Source organism: Toxorhynchites rutilus, chromosome 2 (assembly GCF_029784135.1).
Source record: "Toxorhynchites rutilus septentrionalis strain SRP chromosome 2, ASM2978413v1, whole genome shotgun sequence".
In the NCBI taxonomy this organism is placed as follows: Eukaryota; Metazoa; Arthropoda; class Insecta; order Diptera; family Culicidae; genus Toxorhynchites; species Toxorhynchites rutilus.
Window position 1 is genome coordinate 62,956,708 of NC_073745.1, and position 23,866 is coordinate 62,980,573.

The 23,866-nt window shown below is 37.0% G+C and overlaps 1 protein-coding gene across 1 annotated transcript; it reads left to right on the top strand.

Annotated features, from left to right (window-relative positions):
* The first annotated feature begins 154 nt into the window (after positions 1 to 154).
* On the top strand, positions 155 to 23,670 carry LOC129765447 (cathepsin L-like). Its single transcript, XM_055765779.1, has 6 exons — positions 155 to 305; positions 426 to 538; positions 14,959 to 15,164; positions 19,037 to 19,158; positions 22,666 to 23,102; positions 23,172 to 23,670. The coding sequence occupies exons 2-6, from the start codon at positions 446 to 448 to the stop codon at positions 23,331 to 23,333; spliced, it is 1,020 nt and encodes a 339-aa protein (XP_055621754.1). The 5' UTR covers positions 155 to 305; positions 426 to 445; the 3' UTR covers positions 23,334 to 23,670.
* The last annotated feature ends 196 nt before the right edge of the window (positions 23,671 to 23,866 follow it).

The window sequence follows — 23,866 nt, forward strand, 5'->3', positions numbered from 1 at the left end:
CAAGTTCCGAGCGGAATTTCGTCCGTCGATCACTCTGCCGCCTGGTGGCCGGTGGAAAAAAAAACTTACAAATCATTCTCTTCTTGTGTGGAAATGCTCCAGAGAGTATTATAAACAGAGAGCGAAAAGTTCCCCAGCGGGAACTGAGAGAGAGCAAGTATTAAATGCTGCACTTCTCAATATGCTGTTTATTCCAAACCAAACCCAGCTGAGGTTAAGTTTTCTATTTTGAGTGGGGTTGCAAGCGAATAAACTTTGTGTGTTGTTCATGTTAATGTGTTGTTCGAATTATTTTCTTTAAATTGGTAAGATGTGTTACAATTGTTAAACTATGTTTCATAAACTTGTTATTCCTGTTACTGTTCTCGAAGTTCTAATTTTCGTGTGTATTTTTTTAAATTTTTTGTGATATCGCCAATCGATAGAGACAAACATCCGAAACAAAATGAAGATCCTAATTGTGCTGGTTGCCTTTGTGGCCGTTGCCAACGCCGTGTCCATCTTTGAATTAGTGAAGGAAGAGTGGAACGCATTCAAGGTGAGTGTCCCTTCGCTGTGATCCCCGTGTGTTTGATGATTTAGGTCAGAAAAAAATCTGTTGCGTGCCTAATTACGCATTATTTTCGTAAATAAACTTCCTTGACTTTGGTCGTACGATAAGACGTGTCTCTGGTGGTACCAATACTTAAAAGTAGAAACAGCAAGAATATAGTGGATGAGAAGAAACGAAATACATAAAGAGTTGTGTCTCAGGTTCATCGGCGCGAATTTTGATATAGTTTCTAGGTCACATATTCATATTCCTGATTTGTGGAAATAGAATTATGAGTCTAATCATCGTCGATAATGGAAACAAAGTAAGTTCCTTAATCGCATGAGTCAGATCTGTCCGATCCACGACTTTACGATTCCGATGTTTGTTTGCTATTCTGTCCGTATACCTGTTTTTGTGTTCCTTCAGTGGTGAGAATACAAAGGATGTTTTTGTTCGTATATCTCCACTTATGAACGCGTCAGTCTGATGTTACAACACGCGAAAATTATACACCTAGACTTGTCGCCAGCTGATGATGAATATAATACGCCTCGCGCATGATGTATTTAACCCACACAATCCTAAAACGGTACGGAGTAACGTGAATGAACAGGTTATTTTCGCTTTGATTTCGGAGTGTAATCAAACACCAATTCTTTGTGTACAAACTGACCCGCGGTCATTGTATTCGAATGCGTTCTGAGTTGTGATGTCCGATTTTTTAAATTGATCGTTCATCAACTAATTGAACATTTTCAGCTGTTCGTTAAGTTTGTTTTTCAACCTTTCACGATGAAGACAAATTTACGCGAACTTTTTTCGCCTTTTTTGTTCCACAAAGTCGGGATTTTTTTTTGTGCAGTGTTTTTTTCGGCTCTCTAATAAGTTACTGCATGTGTTTTAGCGCTTTACGACTTTCTAAGCAGTGTGAATTTTGTTTTTAAAAAAATCCTGTCGGCAAGGTAAGGAAACAAGAGATGAACAAGCTTAAGGAAAGGCATCCAAACTTTAAACGGAGTTTTGCATTAGTTTTCCGGTCAAAGATGTACGAGATTGTCGCACATGCTATGGAATATAGGCTGCTGGAACTAAAATTGATTTTTTGTGTTACGGCAGCATCGACAGTTAGGCTGATGTCACATTAGGCGGATTCACCGCCGCAGAATCGCGACGGTTTTTTTTTCTCGATAAGAATTCGCTTCCGAAACCGCCTCGCTCTGTGTGTGGCTCATTCACAATACACTGTAGATCCTCCGCTGCGGTTTCACTCGCGGAATCCGCGACGGCGAGACCGCCTAATGTGACATCAGCCTTAAATAGTTTTTGCGTGAATTTCAGACAGAGACACCGATGGTTCCTTTCCTTTCGATGACCTAACGGGACTTGTGAAGTGTTATGGAGAAAATTATGAAATCCGAACGACTGAAAGTAATATCTCAATCACTCACAGAAACCATTCTACTGCTATCTGGAAATATTAAAATTGGATTTGCAACGAAATCCGCAATCAACAAGCAAGGAATTCCGCAAAATTTCCGATGAAGGTGTCCTAATATTTCGTACCAGCTATCGTGAGTTCTACTGTGGATCTTTAAAGAAATTGTTCATAAAATCCCCCTTGACATATCGCACTCGTTACCTAAAGGTAGGTTTAGAGTTCCCGTGAACGTGAACGCTGACAAACACTTTTTTGTTAATAATTCATCAGTCCATATATAAAACGCGAGGAAAACATCTTGAAACGATAGGAAGAAAAATTTTCTATTTGAAAAACATGTTTAAACACAATTCATATTGATAAAAATGAATTAAATTTCACAACAGTTCTGAATTTCCACCGTGGAATCGAGATGTTGATGAACTCACCATAGTTCACCGACTTCGGTGAACGTGAACGTGAAAACAGTGGTGAATATAGACGTCAAACTATTGCCACGTTCATGTTCACGTTCGAATGTCCCAAGGCATTCTGAAAATTATTTCCGTGAACGAATTTCCGAATTTTCCGTTTCACCGTGAACTGTAAAAGGATATGTTTAGCAATTCTCAAGTTTTCAATGAAAATTTTGATATGGATGCAATTTCAATCAATCGGATCTCTGCGCGGGTTAAAAAACTTCGTTGGTTTGGGTTGATTCGTGAACAACTGTATATTTTATCCGAATTACTTTATTGAAGATCGATGTTTATTTACTTCACGTTCACTGTCGAACTTTTAATATGAACGTGAACGTGAACAAAATCATTCTATTCACCACTATTTTTTGAGTTGTTTGTTCGCAATGTAGTTCACCGTGAAATGATTGTCCTATTTCACCACCTGTTCTCAAGTTCACGTTCACGGGAACTCTAAACCGGCCTTAACGTGTATTAACCCGGATGTGATTTTCAACTTTCCGGATATAGCGAAGAAACGGACGGAGTTATGCTTTGAAGTATTCGTCGATAAATAACATTTGCCAGGCGTTTGTGCAGGTAAAATAAAGAATGAGTATGGACAATTGTGTCCAATGTCTTCTGCTGAAATTGTATTATCTGCATATCAAATAAAAGATCAAAGATTGCATGACTCTTGGATGGAAATTATCACTCAGTCGCAGAAGGAGCTTCCAATTCTGACCTTGTTTGTGAGAAAAGTTCTGAGCCTATCGCATGGCAATGCATCATTGAAGAGAGAGGATTTTCTTCGAAAAGCACGAACGAGGCTAGAAACTCGAAGATGTTGGCTGACACTCAGAGAGCAGTCTTGATGGTAGAGAGAATTAAATGCTCAAAAAGTGTTGAAAGTTGAACTGGATTTGTAATAACGCTCAATAAACATAATAGGTTTAAATCAACTTCTTTTCACTCATGGTTTTCTTATGGCATCCAATAGAGACATTCGTATCATTGAAAAAATAGTAGTTGATAGTTGAAATGTAGATACAGCATACGGGTTGAAACATGTCCTTAAAATAAATCAAGGCCTGGGTAAAATTGGGACGCATTTTGAAGAAAAAGGAGTCAGATTCTGGGTCATGAAAAATGCTACTTACTTCGTGTTATTTGTTTCATGTCGTCTCATATGCTCCTATTCCTGCTAAGCATTTTTATTCAGCCTTTTTTTAACAAGATAGATTTTCTGTATAATTTTGTTATGGATTTTAGGGTCAACTCAGGAACTGATCATAGAAGGTATCCGGGAAATGCTCGGAATATGTTTGGATGTGACCAATGAAGTTATAGTCAGTTACTCTAATAAATGAAACTTTTTGAATTCGGACTAAGTAGAGGTGGGGTGGGTGTGATACGTTTGAAAGCGATACAGGTCCCAGATACATATATTCCAGAAACATTTCCGTCCGTATCTCCTGAATCCAATATCCAAGCAAAAATCTGTTGCTGGGATACACACCGTCCAATTTTTTGTCACATGCCGAACTTGGAAACATAAAGTAAAAAAAAACAATATTATTAAATTTCATTTCTGTGAGTCGGGAATTTCGTGAAATCATGCGGGAAAAATGCGGGAATTCAAAAATTTAAATTGGGTGGCCACCCTGCAAGTATCATGGGACGGTATTATAAATTTGTCTAAATTAATTTATTTTCATGGTATTTTAGCTTAATGTATATATTTATTCATTGCAGCGTAAAGATAATTCAATTAGATTTTATTTCTAATCAAAACCTAGGGAAAATTGTGGTTCGGATTTTGACTTCTGAAGATTCCTGTAGCTCTCCGATACCTTTTGCCGCAGTGCTTGAATTAAACTATCAGAACCGGCCTATCAGATAGTCATGTTTTCTCCTATTACAAAACTGGACCGATTGTGCGATTGTTACGGATGTTTTTAATGGATTCAACTCCTGTTTTTGTCAATCAATACATTTCGGCGAGCCTTCCGGTTTTGATTTCCCGAGGCATGAGAATCGTTGGCCTTTCTGACAGTAGGAACAGCTAAAAATAAACTATTTTGTGTACTAATTGTATAATCTGGAATTGTTTCAATTTATCTGTTCGTATCAGTTTTCGACGATGTTGTACATCCAAGCCATCGATATATGTACATGAAACAATGAAGTGAAGCGAGCAAATGCACATGTTTTTAGTATTGCGGTTTAGGTCCTGTCCAAAGAATCGAAGCCATGTCTTCCGAATGGTCACATACATCGGGAATCGATGGAATGATAATTTGTGGGATATGTTTTCATAATTCTGTTGGACTCGGGCCCGGGCATCGATGATCGAACGCTCACGTATTCGGGTGCCACACATCGAGTTGTCTGAAGATGGAAATATTGGTTTCAAAAAGCAGCACAGAAACAACACATCCTGAGTACTAGTTCCGTTATTCTAACTTTAATGGTTCACTAACTCTTCTATCTCACGGATTATTGATGTATTTTCAAAAAAAAAAAAGTTGTAGGAGGTTGTGTTCAAGACACAACCGCATTGTTGACGTAGAACTACGCTGTAGTTTAATTCAAATCACTTGTTTATAACTGCGGATATTATTTTATAATGCTACGAAAATTTTGAAATAACCATTCTACCAGTTTGGTCGCCCTGAAATGTTTCTTTTATTGCAGAATCATTTGACGATAATTGTTTGATGATTCATTCGTGTGCTGGCAGAACAATACATGCTCGAGATAAGCGCAGTCCTGTCATCCTTCGTGCAGAAAGTTTTGCTACTGGCAAGCGAAACCAAATCACATACAAAATTCCAGAACGATATTTACTTTCTTGGTGACTAAATAAACGAAATAAACTCTATATGTTAATCTCAACAACCTCGAAAAGAGCAGCACTGTTTCATTATGATCAAGATTAGCGCAAATGCAATCCTAGTTTAAAGCAGTTCTGCGACTGACAAGCGAACCCAAATAAATTAATGAATTATTATAGCTTCTTGAATAACTTGGTATTCCCCAAATATTTTTTTGGTGCACAACCTTGACACCTGCTTAACCATAGCGTCAGTTCAATGCATTGATGCATTGATGCCATGCAAAACCAAATCACTGACTAAATTCCAGAACATTTATTTTCTTGGTGAGCTGACGATAGCCTAGTTTGATTATTCCTCACACAATTGTGTAGTCCAGAACCTTAATGCAATGGCCTGGATGCAATGATTGCAATGTCGGAGACATCAGCGAGTGAGTAATTTGGTCGCGTCCACAGCTCAATCCGAAACGAAGACATGTGATGACGCAAAACAAGGAAGAACAAGCGATATCCATTGCTTTGAATACAGAACGAGACTGATAGTTTACCTTTTTTCCTTGCTTGTTGAATTAGATAGACTTTGAACTCCTTCAGTTCATTCGTCTCTAACCTTCAAAAAGGCTCTTGGGAAACTTTACTTTATCCATCATATTACTCTTCCTCCACCATTGCCTTGAGAAAAGTATACAATCCCTTGCCGTCAGGCTCGCCCAGCAACGATGTTATTCAGTCGATTTCCTCACGAAGAATGAAAGTTTGCCTCAGCGAGATCAACCGTTCATATTCTAGGCAAATATTTCCCTTCCTTCTTCTTCTTCTTTTCCTTTGTTCATAGAGACTTTACACCCTATGGTTTCCCCTTCGTTGCTCGTTATTGAGAGCTCTGTTCGGGAAAGCACACAAATGGATAGAACAAATGTATGAGGAAATGGGAATGCTTCCAAATTTCATTAATTTGAACCTAATACAGACTATGGGATTGTAATGTATGGCATATCAAACAAATCTTAGGGAATTTCCGATTAGTTTGGTATGTAAATCGCCAAAATCAGTTCGCTGCAAAAATAGTTATTAATGTTAACTTTATTTCATAAAAACGTGACCTGTTTTCCGATTTGGCACCCTTAATGAAAGACGTAGTTCTACGTCAAAAAGTAGCAAAACACGTAATATTCGGCACAACAAAAAAAAACACTTCTTATGAATTGCTTTGCGATCGCTACTTTTCGTCAAAGCTAAGTTGTCATAGCTGAGAGTGTATATGTGAATCGTGTCGTTACACACTTCGAGTCAAGGTTACCTTGTCATAAAAGTACCTTGGAATTTCATATCGTTTTGCTGCGAAAAAATACGAACTTGCGTTGTTCTGACGGTAGCCTCTGCCCACATCAGAAAGTTGGAACAAGGCAATCAAAATGGGTGCAACATGATATAAAAAATTTCGCTCAGATTCACATCGATGGTCGTAGTATTCTAGCTTGCTGCAGGATAATAAATAATTTTCAGAATTTCTATTTGTACTCTACTGAATTTTCTAATATTGAATTGTATTCGGTTGTTCGAGATATACTTGAGTTCACATTTGTGAGTAATATGAATTTGTTTCGCCAATTTCGTACAACTTGTTTTCGTTGTAGGGACGGTAGTTTGACAGATTTGTATGATTTCGTAATTCAATTTGAATAAATTTAGCGAAAACATTTCGCAAGAACCAATTCGCATCTTAAAAAATCACTCATTCTAAAACAAGCATTATTCGATACGATTAATCGATTATTCGCCACAATGAGAAAAAATAGTTAAACTATTTTTTTTATAATTTGCCGTTATAATTACTTGTATTTGTAATTATTTTAGTTACTAGTGTGCGACCAGCTGCAGTTGCTGTTTGGTTTACGAACGTGAAGTTAGACGTCGTGCAACAAACTCTACCGAAACAATGTTAATTAATATTGGAATTTGAATATATGAATAGAACTTAACTTTTTCCGTATCAAACAGATTTTCTAAGTGATAGGATGAAACGATTCTTTGCTATCGGTGAACAAATAATGAATATTGCGAAATTTATAGAAAAATGATGTTTTTTTCTAGTGCAGTGTTTTCATTGATAAAAGATTTTTATCGATTTAAATATTGAAAACAGAAAATTGATTATACAGGTAAACTTCGATATAACGTACATTTCACTTCCAAAATTGTACGTTGTATCGAATTGTACGTTATATCGAAGCATAATAAAGTAGTCACAAACGTAGTCTATAATACATTATTGTGTTGCTGTTTTAGTAAAGTTAATGAACAACTTCAATCAGAAGACGAAGACAGCCTTTCTCATGATGTTTCCCTTCGTACTGTTGATTGAAGCTTGATTCATTTAGAATCCGGATTCACAAAACCAGCTGTATTTCGGGATTGATTGAAGGTACAAAACTTGTTTTAGCATCACAATACAGATAATTCATTGTTCTATCAGGAAAAAAATATTGAATTTTTTTTTCCTTTACACTTTGGAAATGTGTACGTTATATCGAGGTAAAATGTACGTTATATCGAGTGACGTTATATCGAGAGTACGCTATAACGAGGGTACGTTATATCGAAGTTTCCCTGTATATACAGTGATCATATAACACTCAAAAAAAAATCGCGTGATGAAATGTAAACGTGACATATTTGAGACAAATATTTTTAATAAACGAATTTTTTTTCCTCCAATATGATTTGCAAAAATGCAAAATTAATAGTAAAACATTTATTACAATATTTATGACATGGACACGTAAAACAACACAATATAACATGATATAACGAAATTATAGTTGCAGTGCTTTTCACATAGCGATTTCTCTTGTTTTCTCGAAGACATTGCGTGAAAGACATTGTTTTGTATGAATTGCATTCTGTTTTCCAGAGTTGCTGTTTCCGGTTGATTACTGTAACATTTTTTTCTTTATTTTCATTTTTTCAACGTCCGTATTTTCATCCTTTTCTGATGGATCATTTACTACACCGGTAATTTGGCTGTCGGAGAGTTGTGTGTGAAATATTCTTCGTTCTTCGAGGTTTGGTACCATTATTTGATTACCAGGATCAGAAATCATAAATAAGATGGGTACAGAAATCCTGTCTTCATTAACCAAATACATATTTGTTTTGGACCACATCAAATTGCTTCCAAGATTTTATGATTGTGGTTGATGTGCTGCCAATATTCAAATAGCTAGATCTTCCAATGTATTTTTGAATTTAGCATGAATGACATTTTTAATTTTTCTCGATATACATATTACTCTTATGTTTTGAATTAGTCCCTGATTCATCATTCTGTTGGCGTTGGACATTCTTTAATCAGTCCATCGCCAGATGAAATTTTATCCCCACAAGCAATGGTGCGCAATGCAGTTATTTATTATGAGCCCCGCGCCCCTAGGTTGTAGTCTTTTTCGGGAACTTCCATAAACTGATTTCAGAAGCATTCAAGAAATAGTTTCCGCTTTGAAACATCGAGGTTTATTCGATTTTCCAATTATCATCAATGGATGTTTATGAGTACCAAAAACATTGTAACATGAAATTTATCCGGTTTTTGTCAGCATTGATTCATGTGACGCCTTTTTTCCGCCAAATGAGTAAACGTTTATGTGGTAATCATTTTAAAAAATAAGGCATATTCGTTGCAATTATATATCTGGTCAACAGTCAAATAATGAGTTTTCAAGTAATTGAAAAATTGTTCTTTGAAGTTATCCATTGCACAAACTTTAAAATTAAGACAAGAATCACCGAACTTAAACGACTAGCTTGGTGTATTTTCCCTTAATCGAACATCTACCATCAATTAATTTAAACATTTAAACAATCTATCAATATTGATTTTTCTTATAGTGCTCGATGATTTCAAAACATACAGCTTCACAAATGAGTCCTTCTCTTTTAGCATTCCTGTAATTGTCGTATACCGAATTGTTGACCGATTTGCGAATTGTATTTTTTTTTATTAGCTTATATCACTTAAATGTCACTACACAAGAAAAAATCTATAACAAAAAAGTATTATCGATTTTCGAAACGGAATTTCAACAATTGATAAGATAATATACATTACGACTGTCTCTGTCTTTTCCACGGCTCAAACTGGGAAACGGCAAAGGTCGTGTATCTCATTTCAAACAATCGAAGAGAAAGTTGCTCAGAATTATTCATAGTTTTTGATTCTGAGCTTATGACAATCATATGCTTTCAAGCTTTCGAAAAAATATGTGGTATACGCTACAAATTCAACAGTAAGAATTTTTTTCATGAATACGGCTAAATCACGATAAGCGCATAAATATTTTTTTCTGCTTAAATTTAATTTTTTGTTCAATACTTTAATGGCAGATTGAACTTTTCATATAATTTCTCATTTTTTGAAATACGTGATGAAAGTGAAATATTTTCAATGATAAACGCCCAGTGATATAAGCGAGAAGTTATGGTACTATTTTATTCTCTATGAGGGGCTCAGAAGGAAAGGGGTGTAAGTGATTTGGTCGATTTTTCTTCATCAACTTTCTCTTTAGTTAATAACTTAACTGCAAAAACGTTCCAATTTGAGTTTACTATGGAATCCGATAGATGAGGTACTGACCTATCTTCCACATTGTCAAATACAGCTGGGAATGTGTTTGTAACTAAGTTATGATCAAAAAAGGAAGTCGATGTGGAGAAATCGATGATGTCACTTACACCCCTTTAATTTAGAGCCCCTTATTTATGATATACACTGCACGAAAAAAATTCTAGTTGAATCGTTTGAACGCCTTTCTCTGTAAACTAGACACTAATACAATACTATGTAAAACCGCGATCTCACACATTTGAGATATACAATAGTTCACGAACACTAAGTCATGCCTAATTTAGAACCAGACAAAAGGCTTAGTAATGATCTGTCCTGCTTTTGAATGAACGCTTGTAGCTGAATTGCACAAGATTTTCATAACAATTTTATAAACTTTAGGATATTGTGCTCGCATTTCATTCTACAGCGTGAGTACGTCACAGCTCCGCGGAGCGAACGCAGTGTTTAAGTGCTGCCTCAGCTCAACTGGAATTTCTCCAGCAGGCGACTTTCAGCTACAATTGAATCGTGAATCACCCACATATCGTCAGAGTTGGTGTTCTGGCTTTCCTGATCTTTGAACTTAGCTTTTCTTTTGCAGCTGTTCTGACGAATTCGCGTGTAAAATAAGATTATTTTTGAAACATTTTCGACCATTTGGATGAGAGAAAAGCTCTGGTTTTCATAATTAAAGTATCATTCATCTATCATTCATCTATATATTTTATAATTGCCAAGACAAAATCAGAGCGGTTCAGCTATTGCTCTTGATAGTAGAAGATCATTCATTCTACCAGAAAGAAGAAATCGCCGAATTATTATAATCAGTGATGATATAGTAATACCATGGCAAATAGACAGTCGCTTCACACAATTTCGAAACTTCAGTCATTATGTATTATGACAGACTCATCCAATACGTTTTAGATGCAACTAAACTTGCGTAAGTCGACAATCTATAATATTATTCCGTTACAAAATGACTAGAACCAGATGGAAAACTATCTCTCCTTTATAAAATTAAATTCAATTTCGCTTGAACTACAACCAGTTCCAGTTCGTGAGTCACATTTAATTCTCAATCAGTTATAAAAACAAATTTGACGTGGTTTAGTCCAAGCTACGACATGTTTTTGTTTGTATGTTGTTCCACGCAGATTAAGCTCTTCAAAGCACTCATAGTGTTAGCTGCCCCATAAGCTCTCGATTGGTTTTTGATCTGGTATATAAGCTGCCCTACCCAGATTTTAAAGTCTCTATTCGTTAGAGCATGCCATGCCCTATTGGAAAACCTATTTATCACGGTGGTTTTGATACAAAAACAGCAGTAAATGATCCTGAAGTACTTCGCTCCTGACTGTTCATTCGAGTTCATTAACGGACTATCTAAATCAGGCCTCTTTGAGAAGTAGGGAACGTCTTACCGGAAGATATAGGGGGTAAAATGAAAATCTAGGCACCGAACATGTAAGAAAAAATGAAAGATTTCGAACGCTTATAACTCGAGCATTTCCCAATAGATTGCAAAGATGTTTACATCAATTGATAGGGAATATTTCTACGCGTCTATCACAATGAATAACATTTTATTTCCCTAGAGATAAACAATTGAATAATTTTGAAATGTCAAGCATTGTCCAAAAGCACTATGTGCCTCGTTTTGATTGGTCCAATTTGTGCTCCTAAAGTGGTACCAAAAGGAGTCCTACGTCTCTTCGGTTATGTCCCCGACATTACCCACCCGTCTTTTTTCTCTGAGTATGGATGGATTAATCGACATAAATTATTCGATCGCTTTGATTATCGGTTGCACAGCAATCGTTCGATTAATAATCAATTTTTGTAGAAAGTATTCGATTAATCGAACGATTAGCGGGAATCGCTAGTGCTAAGTTGTGTGAAAACCCCGAAATCGGAGATAATACTTATGACAGACATACAGCTGTACTTGCGTTGTACTTCGAAAATTGTATGTCTGTCACCATGTACAGCGCTAGAACCATGCAAGCAACTCGGTACAATCGCTGTATCTGTACCGACCTGTTTTACCGCTGTACATGGCTACAGATGTACTGTGCGCAGCGCCATAGACGGTTAGTGGTGGGTAGCATAAACAAACCGAATCAAAACACTTGGTAAACGTTCTTTTTATGGACTTTCTCTTGAGGTCATAACTCAGATTGGAAACTTGTTTGTTGTTGTGATAGTTTAGACGCTAAATAAAAACCTTTTTCATTGAAATATGTAGTGAAAATTGGTCAAATTTCTGATTGTCAGTTAGACATACGGTACAATGTACAACCAAAGTATGTCTGTCATGGTACGATGGTACCTGTACAACGCTGTACACGTACAACGCTAGTATGTCTGTATGTCTGTCCATGATATAACCCTTGCTTAATTTTGTCTTTGTTTAAAGATGGCTGTTCAACCATTTTAGTTCACACGCCGTTTAACAAAGACGCATGACGCAGATGCATTGAGAGCCAATAATTTCGTGCCAAATCATCAGTGAGAATGAGAAATACAGTAGGAAAATAAACTTGTAGCGTTGAAATCTATGAACGGATAATTTCTTATTTTTGCGGTATAAGAATACTTCTTTACAATGCTATTGGGATCGACTCAGTTCTACTAATTGATACTCAGATATCGGACAAAAGACCAATAATTGAATGAGTTATTGTCAACTCGCCATGATGGGGGAAAGTTTCATTGAATCTGTTAATCAAATCACGTGGAATTAGTGGCAAACTTGGTTCTGTTTAATCGATCAATTATCGGGGCAACTTATTATTGGCGGTGTTGTCATCATCTCGCACAACCCGCATCATCAAAATATCATTCACATTCTGATGAAATGCGGGCTAGGAGGGGGTTCTGTCTCACCATTATCCCATTCCATGACGCAGCAAAAAACGAGACACCCCAATAATGATTATAAAAATATATTTTTCTCAACATTTCCACAAAGCTGATAATTTGCCACAATGTAAACAATAACAATTTACAGATTTTCTACGTTGTTTGCACAAATTCAATCAAATCAAGTCGTTCCAGAAAAAGGGGACGCATAAATAAATAAATGTGTCTGCGATCTCATGATCGAACAAACATAGGGGACGACGGGGTAATCAAACACAATGTATACTGAATTGTCAACATTTTGCTTCAACGGCAGAGCAGCACTTCGCTGAATCTAGTAGAGATGTCGAAAAATAGGTCGGCGAAGGCCTGCGATGGGCGAAATGTATAAAATCAAACAGATATATCTGGAATATGAGTTGCAATGTACATTAACTCTTCGTGGTCGTTTGTCTGCTCTCAGCCACCACAGCAAGAACCCATGCTAATCTTATATTTCATTCAACCAAGTATCAGTTTATGCTTTTCCTAAACGAAACTTGATGTCTAGTAAACCTGTTCACGAATCAATACGGTGCTCCTATGAGTAATAGATAACGGTACTCAGTATCAAACGAAGTAGTCACCCACACAAGACAACGTACAGTGCGTTGGATGCATAGGAATGTGGGACAAAAATCATAATAGCAGAATTTTGCCATTTTAAAACTTTGGTGTGGTGGATAAAAATGTTCATAAGTATCAAAAACTGTTTATTTTTAAACGGTTTTATTTAGCGTGCCCTGTAATTTATGTGTTTGTATTTTTGTAACATGTTTGTAGCGCTTCACCACATTAATAGAAATTTAAACCCCTTCCTGTTGATCGATTTATCTGAAATTTGGAACACACCTTTATCTCTGCAGTTATTATAAAACTTTGTATTTCATAATTTTAAAAATCCAAGACTACAAAATGGCGGATTTCATATTTTCTCAAAACCCCATCAATACGGGTTTTTTCCAAACCCCATCAATATGGGTTTTTTCCAAACCCCATCAATATGGGTTTTTTCCAAACCCCATCAATATGGGTTTTTTCCAAACCCCATCAATATGGGTATCAAATGAAAGATCTTGACTAGTAGAACAAAGTTATACATGAGAAATGCAAATCCAAAATGGCGATATATATTTTTTCCAAAACCCAATCAATATGGGTATCAAATGAAAGGGATGTGAATCATGCACAAATCATAATTTATTATGATTGTCCAATAGTTGATTGTTTCATAAATCTAGAGAGTGGCCGATTTACTCCGGATGGCCGTATTACCGCCAGGGTTGCCATAATAAAATCTGTTTTTTTGATCTGAATTTTTTTTTATCTTAGTTTCTTCTGAAAAAAAACGGATATAATTTATTAGTCAAATTTTGAAGCATCATTTTTGCTGGCGAATCCACCATTTTCAATTATTTGAGCAGCAATATTTCCTGAATTTAATCGATCCCTTCTTTTCGCTTTAAGCTGACCCTGCATGAAAAAGGTCTCGATGGTTCTTCTAGATATTATTAATCCATGAAAATAGAAGATTCAATTTTTTCGACAGTATAAGTACGACAGTCTGTTAAAAAAAATATTTTTTTACAGCTTGGTCGTTAATGGGTGAAATAGATTTAAAGGCTATATGATTAAAAAAGGCCAATTTATTTTATTATTTGAACGTTATTTTAAAAATTCTGTAAATTCTGTATGAAACGCAAAAAGTCTGTAATCTGTATCTACAGATTCTCGGTTTCAAAAAGTCTAAAAAATCTGTAGATATACAGATTATTCTGTAGATATGGTAACCCTGCTTACCACACCTTCCCCTACGAATACACAATACTAAAAGATTCGCGGTTGGTGTCGTAGTTACAAAATTCAAAACGGGAGCGTATAAAGAGTTGGAATTGATAAGAAATAATCTTCAGCTGTTGCGTCATCTCTGTTTATGCCCGCAGTCTGTTGCAACTGTACGATTCATGTAAATATGAAAAAAAAAGAATAACAATCAAAGGTCGCGTTCACACACGCGACCGATGATGTACAGGATAAAGTTAATCACAGCAAACAGGTTTTTGCGCAGAGATAGGTTTTTAATGACAGCAAAGTGTTCCCGCTGAGTGAATAAACAAAAATAATTCTTTATCAGAACAACAGAATGACGAATTCAGACAACGAATTGATAATTCATTCTTTTTCCTCTCGCACCTACAGCTCCAGCACCGTAAGAAGTACGATAGCGAAACCGAGGAACGCCTACGGCTGAAGATCTACGTCCAGAACAAACACAAGATCGCCAAACATAATCAGCGATACGACATGGGCCAGGAAAAATTCCGCTTGAGGGTGAACAAGTACGCCGATTTACTGCACGAGGAGTTTGTCCATACGCTGAACGGTTTCAACGGAACAGCTGCGAAGTAAGTATATGTTGCGAAACAGAGTACATAGTCTTTATAGTGTGAATCATACGGTGAATTGCAATTTCTTTTTTCCCTTCTGAAGGGCCCCTTGTTAGTATCATGACTGATTCATCATAATCTTGTTAACTGACCATGTATCGCTCATAAGTTATTTTTTTTTCGGTTTCCTGTTTGTGAAATGTAGAATGCTGGATGGGTGGCAAAACATGGTTTTTGATTGTGATATCATGTATCACAACATTTGCTTCTATTTAACGCTGACTTTGCCTCTCGGTTATCAGCTTCGGCGACAAACAAACTTCATGTATTAGGAATATTCCTCTTGGGGACTGTCGAAAATTCTGCGAACTAATCGAACTGTGTGCAATATTCTGGAATAATTTGGTATTGGCAAGCTACATCTTTTCACCAGCTCCAAAAAGAATTAGATAAGAGCTTGAGTTGGTGGGCGTGATATTCTAACCCTTTGCGGACGAGTGTTGGCAAGCCTAGTCCAATTCGCATCTACTGGCGTACGTCTAAACGATAAGATACGCATTTGGATGTCAAGTCAAGTCAAGTTGCCTCTCAACTAAAATAAGAGACTGTATTTGTTGGATTTTATGTAAAAGTTAATGATAAAGCTCCAGTTTTTGTAACGCAAACGTGTGACTTGAATATTTGCTTTGCAGCGCGTTCCGATACATGGCTAATTATCACGGCTCGCCGTTGCTTCGCTCATTTCGCCAATATCATTTTTTTATCCTTCTCTTTATTTTCATTCAGACTCTTTTTCAGCGGCTTTAAAACAGTCGGATTGAATCGTGTGTTTGATTATCTTACCGATGCATATTGTAAATTACACACTGCCGCCCTTTCAGCGTAAGCGCAATTCTTTTCGTACATCACTTTTAAAAAACTAGCTTCGAGAAAAACGCGTTTGAAGTTCATTGTTATGGCAGTACCAGGCTAGATACCGCATCACTAAAATGGCTCTAACTCGGTAAATAATAGGATTTTCGATAAGTCCTTTTTAGGGTATATTCTTGAATGTCTAAACTACAGGAATACGAAGAAAAAATTCTTTGATTTTCTTTTCCCTTGTAAAGGTGCCCATCTTCCGATGTATGAGTGGTTTGTTGGAAATTATAAAGACTATTTATTTCTATGTTTTCAGAATTTTTTTTTTCAATGCATTTTTTTATATTTTTTAATGAAAAATTAAACAATTTTCTACATTTATTCTTCAACCAACATATTGTATATTTTATAGTTCTTAAATTAAGATTTTAAAAAATCAGAAAAAATAGATACGTATAACCCATACAATTTTCACAACAAGTCATCGGAAGATTGGCATTTTTACATGAAAAAAGTTTTACGAACACTTGCGAACTTTTTCATGTTTTCCTTTGAAAAATTACTAACGTTATTCTCTTTTCAGGAGTCTTCTTACAAAAATGCCTTATATTCCAGAAACTATAAAAGATAGAAACTATTGAGTTAATTTTTTTTGTACAAAATCAAGAAAAAAAATTTGGATCCTTTTCAAAGAGTAGTCTAATTTTTTTTTGAATATATCAAGTGTGCAAAGTTACTTAAAATACCCATTTGCAGATTTATCTAGAAAGGTACAGATTTTTTCGTTATTTTTGGTACAGATTATTTACAGTACAGAGTACAGATTTTCATCAAAAAGTACAGATTGGTACAATTTTTTTCCGTGTGTGAAATTTCTTACATTCGAACAAAGCAATATTAGGCTGATGTCACATTAGGCGGATTCGCCGCCGCGGATTCCGCGAGTAAAACCGCAGCGGAGGATCTACAGTGTATTGTGAATGAGCCATGTCACACATAGCGGGGCGGTTTTGGAAGCGAATTCATATCGAGAAAAAATCCGTCGCGATATCCGCCTAATGTGACATCAGCCTTAGGGTACATGACGACTTTTACGTCGCAGTATCGCTTGGAGCGTTATAGCGTTAGCATTATAAAACACACGAAGGACTTGCAAATTTAAATGTAGTATTTGTAGTAAATAAATTAGTATTTTTTATGCTAATATTTCCGATGGTACAGATTTTTGGATAAAAAGTACAGATGAGGAAGATTTTTGACCCCTCTGGTACAGATCAAGGTGCGTAGAGGTATACCCTAAGGTGAGGCCGTTTCGGCACTAAGTTGGTTAGGGGAGCGGTATATGAAAACAGTACGGAAGAAAGCAGAAGGGGAATTATTTGCTTGAAGCGTGAAAGAGACAGACTGATCACGAGCGAGCTTGGGCACAAGCGTATGGTGTTATGTTTACAAACAAAACACAGTAGACTTCCAAGATGGCTGACGAGTGGTTTTAGCAAGTGGGCCCACTTTAGGATATACTTCTAGGCGCCTTGGTGCAAATTTAAATGTGGCAACACTGCCCATGTGTTTACACCAGCCTGAGGGCATCCGTATACTAGCACATAGGATTTGACAGCGTCAAACATGTCCGGGTCGCAAATGCAATTTGCGACCACTGTCACTCGCGAGAACTGCCAAACTCTCAAGCTGGTGTAAAACAAGGCACTTAACATACTACCAGGTGGGTCAAAACGTGAAGTGGTTTTCTGCAGCCATTTAAAAAATACACAAAAGTAAATTAAGACGATTGAGCACAATTTGTGGAATATACTGATACTTTATGAAATACTCATTGCTATATTCATTATATTCATTACGTTTTACGCTGCAAGCGTTTCATTTATTGTCTTTGCGTTGAAGGCACCATAATGATTTGCGCCATTTGGAAAACGAAATTAAGGACGAAATTAACGGTTTGTGAACTCTATTCAATAGAACGTTTTATTCGGCAAACGCTTCATTTTTTCCGCACGCAAAACGCAAATTTTCGAATAAAGCATGAGCAGCAGCTAAATACAACTGAAATTATTGAAATAATGCAGAATTCATTCAAACTCTTTTATTTCACTTAAATTCTTTCAATTTCTTAAGTTGGTTTACATTATAATATAATACTACATTTCAAGTGATCAACCTAGGGTTCTACGTTTTATATTATCATTCAGACCCTTGTGATCATCATGATCATTACATTTCACATAAATTTTTTTTTCAAAAAACAATTCTTTTTTTAGTTAGCGAATGGGCGCACCTTGTTCCATAGATTTGCCTTGAGTTCGCCGAGTAATTTGATAGGTTTGGCAATGACAGCTAAATTTGTAGCACATCTTGACTCGCGGATCATATCCCCTTGCCCGGGGCTTGGTTTACACTTGGTTGAAAAAAAAAATTATGTGAAATGTAATGATCATGATGATCACAAGGGTCTGAATGATAATATAAAACGTAGAACCCTAGGTTGATCACTTGAAATGTAGTATTATATTATAATGTAAACCAACATTATGGTGCCTTCAACGCAAAGACAATAAATGAAACGCTTGCAGCGTAAAACGTAATGAATATAATGAATATAGCAATGAGTATTTCATAAAGTATCAGTATATTCCACAAATTGTGCTCAATCGTCTTAATTTACTTTTGTGTATTTTTTAAATGGCTGCAGAAAACCACTTCACGTTTTGACCCACCTGGTAGTATGTTAAGTGCCTTGTTTTACACCAGCTTGAGAGTTTGGCAGTTCTCGCGAGTGACAGTGGTCGCAAATTGCATTTGCGACCCGGACATGTTTGACGCTGTCAAATCCTATGTGCTAGTATACGGATGCCCTCAGGCTGGTTTACACCCACAACGTTTCACAGCATACTGAGATGGTGCTGCCAACGATAAGTCGAGTTGGCATGAAATTTGTCATAGTTCACTATTGTATTGTTTCTCGAGAACAATCTTACTAATAACTCATTTTCTATTACTTATCTCGCCAACAGCAAAGGGCTGAAAGGCATACGCATAGACGAACCTGTGACTTTTATCGAACCCGCCAATGTTCAACTACCAAAAACTGTTGATTGGCGGAAGCAGGGTGCTGTTACCCCCATCAAGGATCAAGGTGAGTTCTGGGGAGAAATAGTTGGTAGTCTGCGTCATTTGTGTTAATCGGGTATCGAGTTTTTTTGTTTGGGTGAGACCTATTATTTTATTTAAGCGAATACTCTCAAGGCGGCATTCCATCTATTCAACATACTACATGCTACAAGTCAATGGTTAACAACAATGGCTATGATACTTGCGCAATGTTTAATTTTGTTTCCACCGCAGCCACTACACAGTAGAATGCGAACGCTCACTACTCCAACATATCTGGTCTGATGTTATTGTTTTTATGATCAAATATTTTGTTGTTCCATTATTGTGGTAAATTATGATAATCGTCAATACATGGAGTAGTTGCTTCAATATTGTCGTACATGTTGAATAGATGGAATTTCGCCTTTAGATGTTAGGCTGGGGAAAAGAAATTCATTATTTTTGCGTGAAACTCAAAAATTTATTTCAAACTAGCTGTACCCTGCCACGCTTTGCTGTGGCACATTGTGATTGCATGGTTGAGTTGAATTTTTCATTTTTTTATGTTGTAACAACAATCCCAGATGTGTTTGGTTGTTTTGTATATTGTATCATACTTTGAGCTCAATCGGTTCCGTACTTTTCGAGTTTTTACGCCCACACAAACGAACAGAAAATTTGTATGTATATAGAGATAGTTGAGGGAAATCGATAAATTTTGAATCACTTCGAAACACAATTTCAGTTCATAATTTTGTCAAACACGAGGAAAAAAGATGTTTCCATCATATAGAACACATATTCATTGCTGAATAGTCATTAGAAGCTCAATTTCAGAATCGCACTCTGGCCATATATAAAATCATTTTTCTTCCAATTTTCCAATTTTTTATGCCGTAACAACACTCCTTGAAGTGGATTGTATATTGTGTCCAACTTTGAGCTCAATCGGTTCCGCACTTTTCGAGTTTATATATAAGTTTATATATTTATATATTTTTATATAAGTTTATATATAATTTCAGTTCATGATTTTGTCAAACACGTGGAAAAAAGATGTTTCCATCACATAAAACACATATTCATTGCTGAATAGTCGATTTTCATTAGAAGCTCAATTTCAGAAACGCGCTCTGGTCATATATAAAATCATCTTTCTTCCAATTTTCCAATTTTTATGCCGTAACAACACTTCTTGAAGTGGATTGTATACAACTTTGTGTACAACTTTGAGCTCAATCGGTTCCATACTTTTCGAGTTTTTGACGCGTACACAAACGAACAGAACATCTTTATCAAATATGCACCTTTTTATTTCATAATTTGTTGCCATTTTAAAGATAACTTCATTATGCCTCTTTCATAGAAGTCTTGGTCTTTATTGCCGAAAAACTCTAGTAATCGATTTTCACAATTTTTTCTTGATCCCAAATTATCAGGAACTTTCGCAATACGAGAAGAGGTGGTAATCGCTTAGGGTGACCGGAATAAATCGCCACAGTAAACAACTGCAACAGAAACAACCGCTTAGAAAAAGTGTAGTAGGCTAGAAATATTTGGCGCGGGAAAAACATCATGTGCCTCACATTTCTATTATAAATTTATTCTCTTGTTCTCGTTTTTCGAAATTTATTCTGAGGACAATGTAATGGGGACGAAGTCCCCATTTGGCGAGGATAAGGAATCGAGGCGGCCCATGCCGCCAAGATGACGCAATCCGAGTCCACCGCCGACCCGCCGTCGGAAGCGGCGGTGTCTCGCACGCAAACCTGGGATCCACTGATTGCCCGGTTAGTTTGAAACATAGGATACGATCCTTTAGCAATGTCCGACCGAGCTCTAGCGAGCGTCGGACGGTATAAGTCTGCCCGGGGCGTTACGTTTGCCTGGGGCGATACGTTTGCCCGGTTAATTCTTGTTTTGAAATACAATACCGCGCCACAATATTTATAGCCTACTACACATTTTATAAGCGGTGGTTTCTGTTGCAGTCGTTTTCTGTGGCGATTTATTCCGGGAACCATCGCTTAGTGCCATGTCCGGACTATATGGTGGATGCATTAAAATTTCTCTGCCAGACGTGTGTGACATTACTTTATCTTGACGGAATACAACACCTCTTCTGTTGGCCAATTCTAGCCTGTTCTGGTCAATCGCTAACTTCAAACGATCCATTGTTGGCAGTAAATATCCGAATTTAATGTTTGGCCATACGGAAGCAACTCAAAATAAAAGATTCCCGCAGTAGACCACAGTTGACACAGTAAAACTTTCCTAGCCGTTAGTCCTGGTTTGGACATCGTTTGAGCTGCTTTTCCGCGCTTTGACGACTACTAACATGCCGGTCAACTTCGATTATTTCTGTGATTTTATCAACAATCAAACTAAAGGATTTCTTTTTTTCCAACCTAATATTTGATTCGATTCCCCGAGATTTCCCCGGGATTGAAATTTTCAGAGTTATTGGTTTCAATTGCCGTGCTTTTGAAATCAGCTATTGCTATCTACAATACTTGTCAACTAAATTAAATGGTCAATTGAAACATTAAAAACTAGACGGAATTCTCAGCACCCGAGAATGTAAACCATCGTGGAAATATCTAAATATTCCAAAAATTCTTAGCAAACGACAATCAACACTCCCATGTGAAGTCGGAAGACAATTTAAAGGAAACACACAGCACATTGTGTGGCGTACGATCAACCGTACGCCCTAGTGTGAATATTTACAAACATAAAAAGTATATTTTGATATTTCGATTTCGGATCTCCTACTGAGTAACGGTAGAGCAAGTTCCTAGAACTGAAACGAGTGGTGAAAGAAAACAAAAAAAACAGTTGTATCGCGTGATTAAGCGTTCACCTGTTTTATCATTTGCGGTGTTGGTTTACGGTATGAGAAAATAATAATAAATGTCCGATAGTCACTGGACGAATGCTGTGTAAACGTTTCGCGAACATAAAAAATGTCTAAAATTTGATATGAGTTATCGTGAAGTGTTCACCATTCTCGTTATGTTTATTGGTAATGAACAGGTGGACAAACAGAAATAAACAGTTCTATTATTCTGATATTGATATTCTGATATACTCTGATTTCAAGAGTTCTGTATTTGTCATTAAGTAACGCACCGGTTGATGCCTAAAAAACGAAAATGGCGAATATGGTATGTCCCAAATTCTCTATAATCCAGATGACCAAACAAACAAAACCAATAAAGAGCGAGACTCTTGTTTTCGTTCGTTTCGACAGCTTCTCCAATGTAGGCGAATGACTGCATCATTATTCTGCCAAGGGGGATGCAGTCGATCCAAATGTTCTTATCTCGCTTTTGTGTGCCGCAGTTCAATCATCTGCAGCGGAATTCCTCCCAGAAAATAATCCATTCTGAGTCAGCTTCTGTTGAGTCATCGACAGCGCGTGTTTGTTTGATTGATTCTGCTATCGATGATCATGTTTTAATTGGGCGTATTACTGTTCCTGTCAAAATACTAGCACACCACTCGTTATCGCTCCATTAATTTTTTTTATATATCAAAACAAAAACAGGACACTGCGGATCGTGCTGGTCGTTCTCGGCTTCCGGAGCGCTCGAAGGTCAGCATTTCCGCAAGACTGGCAAGCTGGTTTCGCTCTCGGAACAGAACCTAGTCGATTGCTCGACCAAGTACGGTAACAATGGCTGCAACGGTGGTATGATGGATTTCGCCTTCCAGTACATCAAGGATAACCACGGAATCGATACGGAGAAGGCTTACCCGTACGAGGGCATCGATGATACCTGCCACTTCAACCCGAAAGCCATTGGAGCCACCGACAAGGGATTCGTAGATATTCCCCAAGGCGACGAGGAAGCTCTGATGAAGGCAATTGCCACGGTAGGCCCAGTTTCGATCGCCATCGATGCTTCACATCAGTCGTTCCAGTTCTACTCGGAGGGTGTGTACTATGAGCCAGATTGTAGCCCGGAGAATCTCGACCATGGTGTAAGTGTAGCTTAGGATGTTTCTAACTTCTTTTCGAATAATAACATTCGGTTCTTTTATTTTCATCAGGTTCTTGCTATTGGCTATGGAACTAGCGAGGAGGGAGAGGATTACTGGCTAGTGAAGAACTCGTGGGGAACCACATGGGGAGACCAAGGATACGTCAAGATGGCTCGTAATCGCGACAATCATTGTGGAGTTGCTAGCTGTGCCAGCTATCCTTTGGTTTAGACACCCACCGAAGAACAGTCTTCCGAGCATTGTGTGATACACTAGTGAGAATGAGATAAGTCTTAGTTGAAGTTTCTTACATTCAATACTTTTGTTTCAAGTCTGTTCACTCATAGAGAGCAAAAGTGAACGATTGTTTTTTCAAACTAGGTAATGTCATTTAGATAACATTTGATTTAGATATTGCCGCATAACAGATCGCTATCGAGAGAATACTCTACGTGGCTCTGTAGATTTTACGAATTTTTATTTGTAGTATCTACATGTTTTTGTGTGTTTTGTTCTGCGACATTGTTTTGCGATATAATTTTAAATACGATACAGTAATTTAAATAATCTCATAGAATGTTCTTCTGATGACATTGTCCTGATGGGGATTCAGTGGCTTGCGTGTGAGTTCAGGCGTTGGAAGAAGCCTTTCGACGTAGTAACGTATTTTTTAAAAATTATTTTACAACCTGAAAATCAGCGTAGTCTTCGTAGCCACTTGGTTGCGCGTTCGCTTACTAAACGATCAATCGTGAGTTCAAACT

Coding starts and splice junctions, on each gene's coding strand:
- LOC129765447 (XM_055765779.1), top strand. CDS start 446: ATGAAGATCCTAATTGTGCTGGTTGCCTTTGTGGCCGTTGCCAACGCC. Junction 539..14,958: donor AAGAGTGGAACGCATTCAAG/GTGAGTGTCCCT, acceptor TCGCACCTACAG/CTCCAGCACCGTAAGAAGTA. Junction 23,103..23,171: donor CGGAGAATCTCGACCATGGT/GTAAGTGTAGCT, acceptor TATTTTCATCAG/GTTCTTGCTATTGGCTATGG.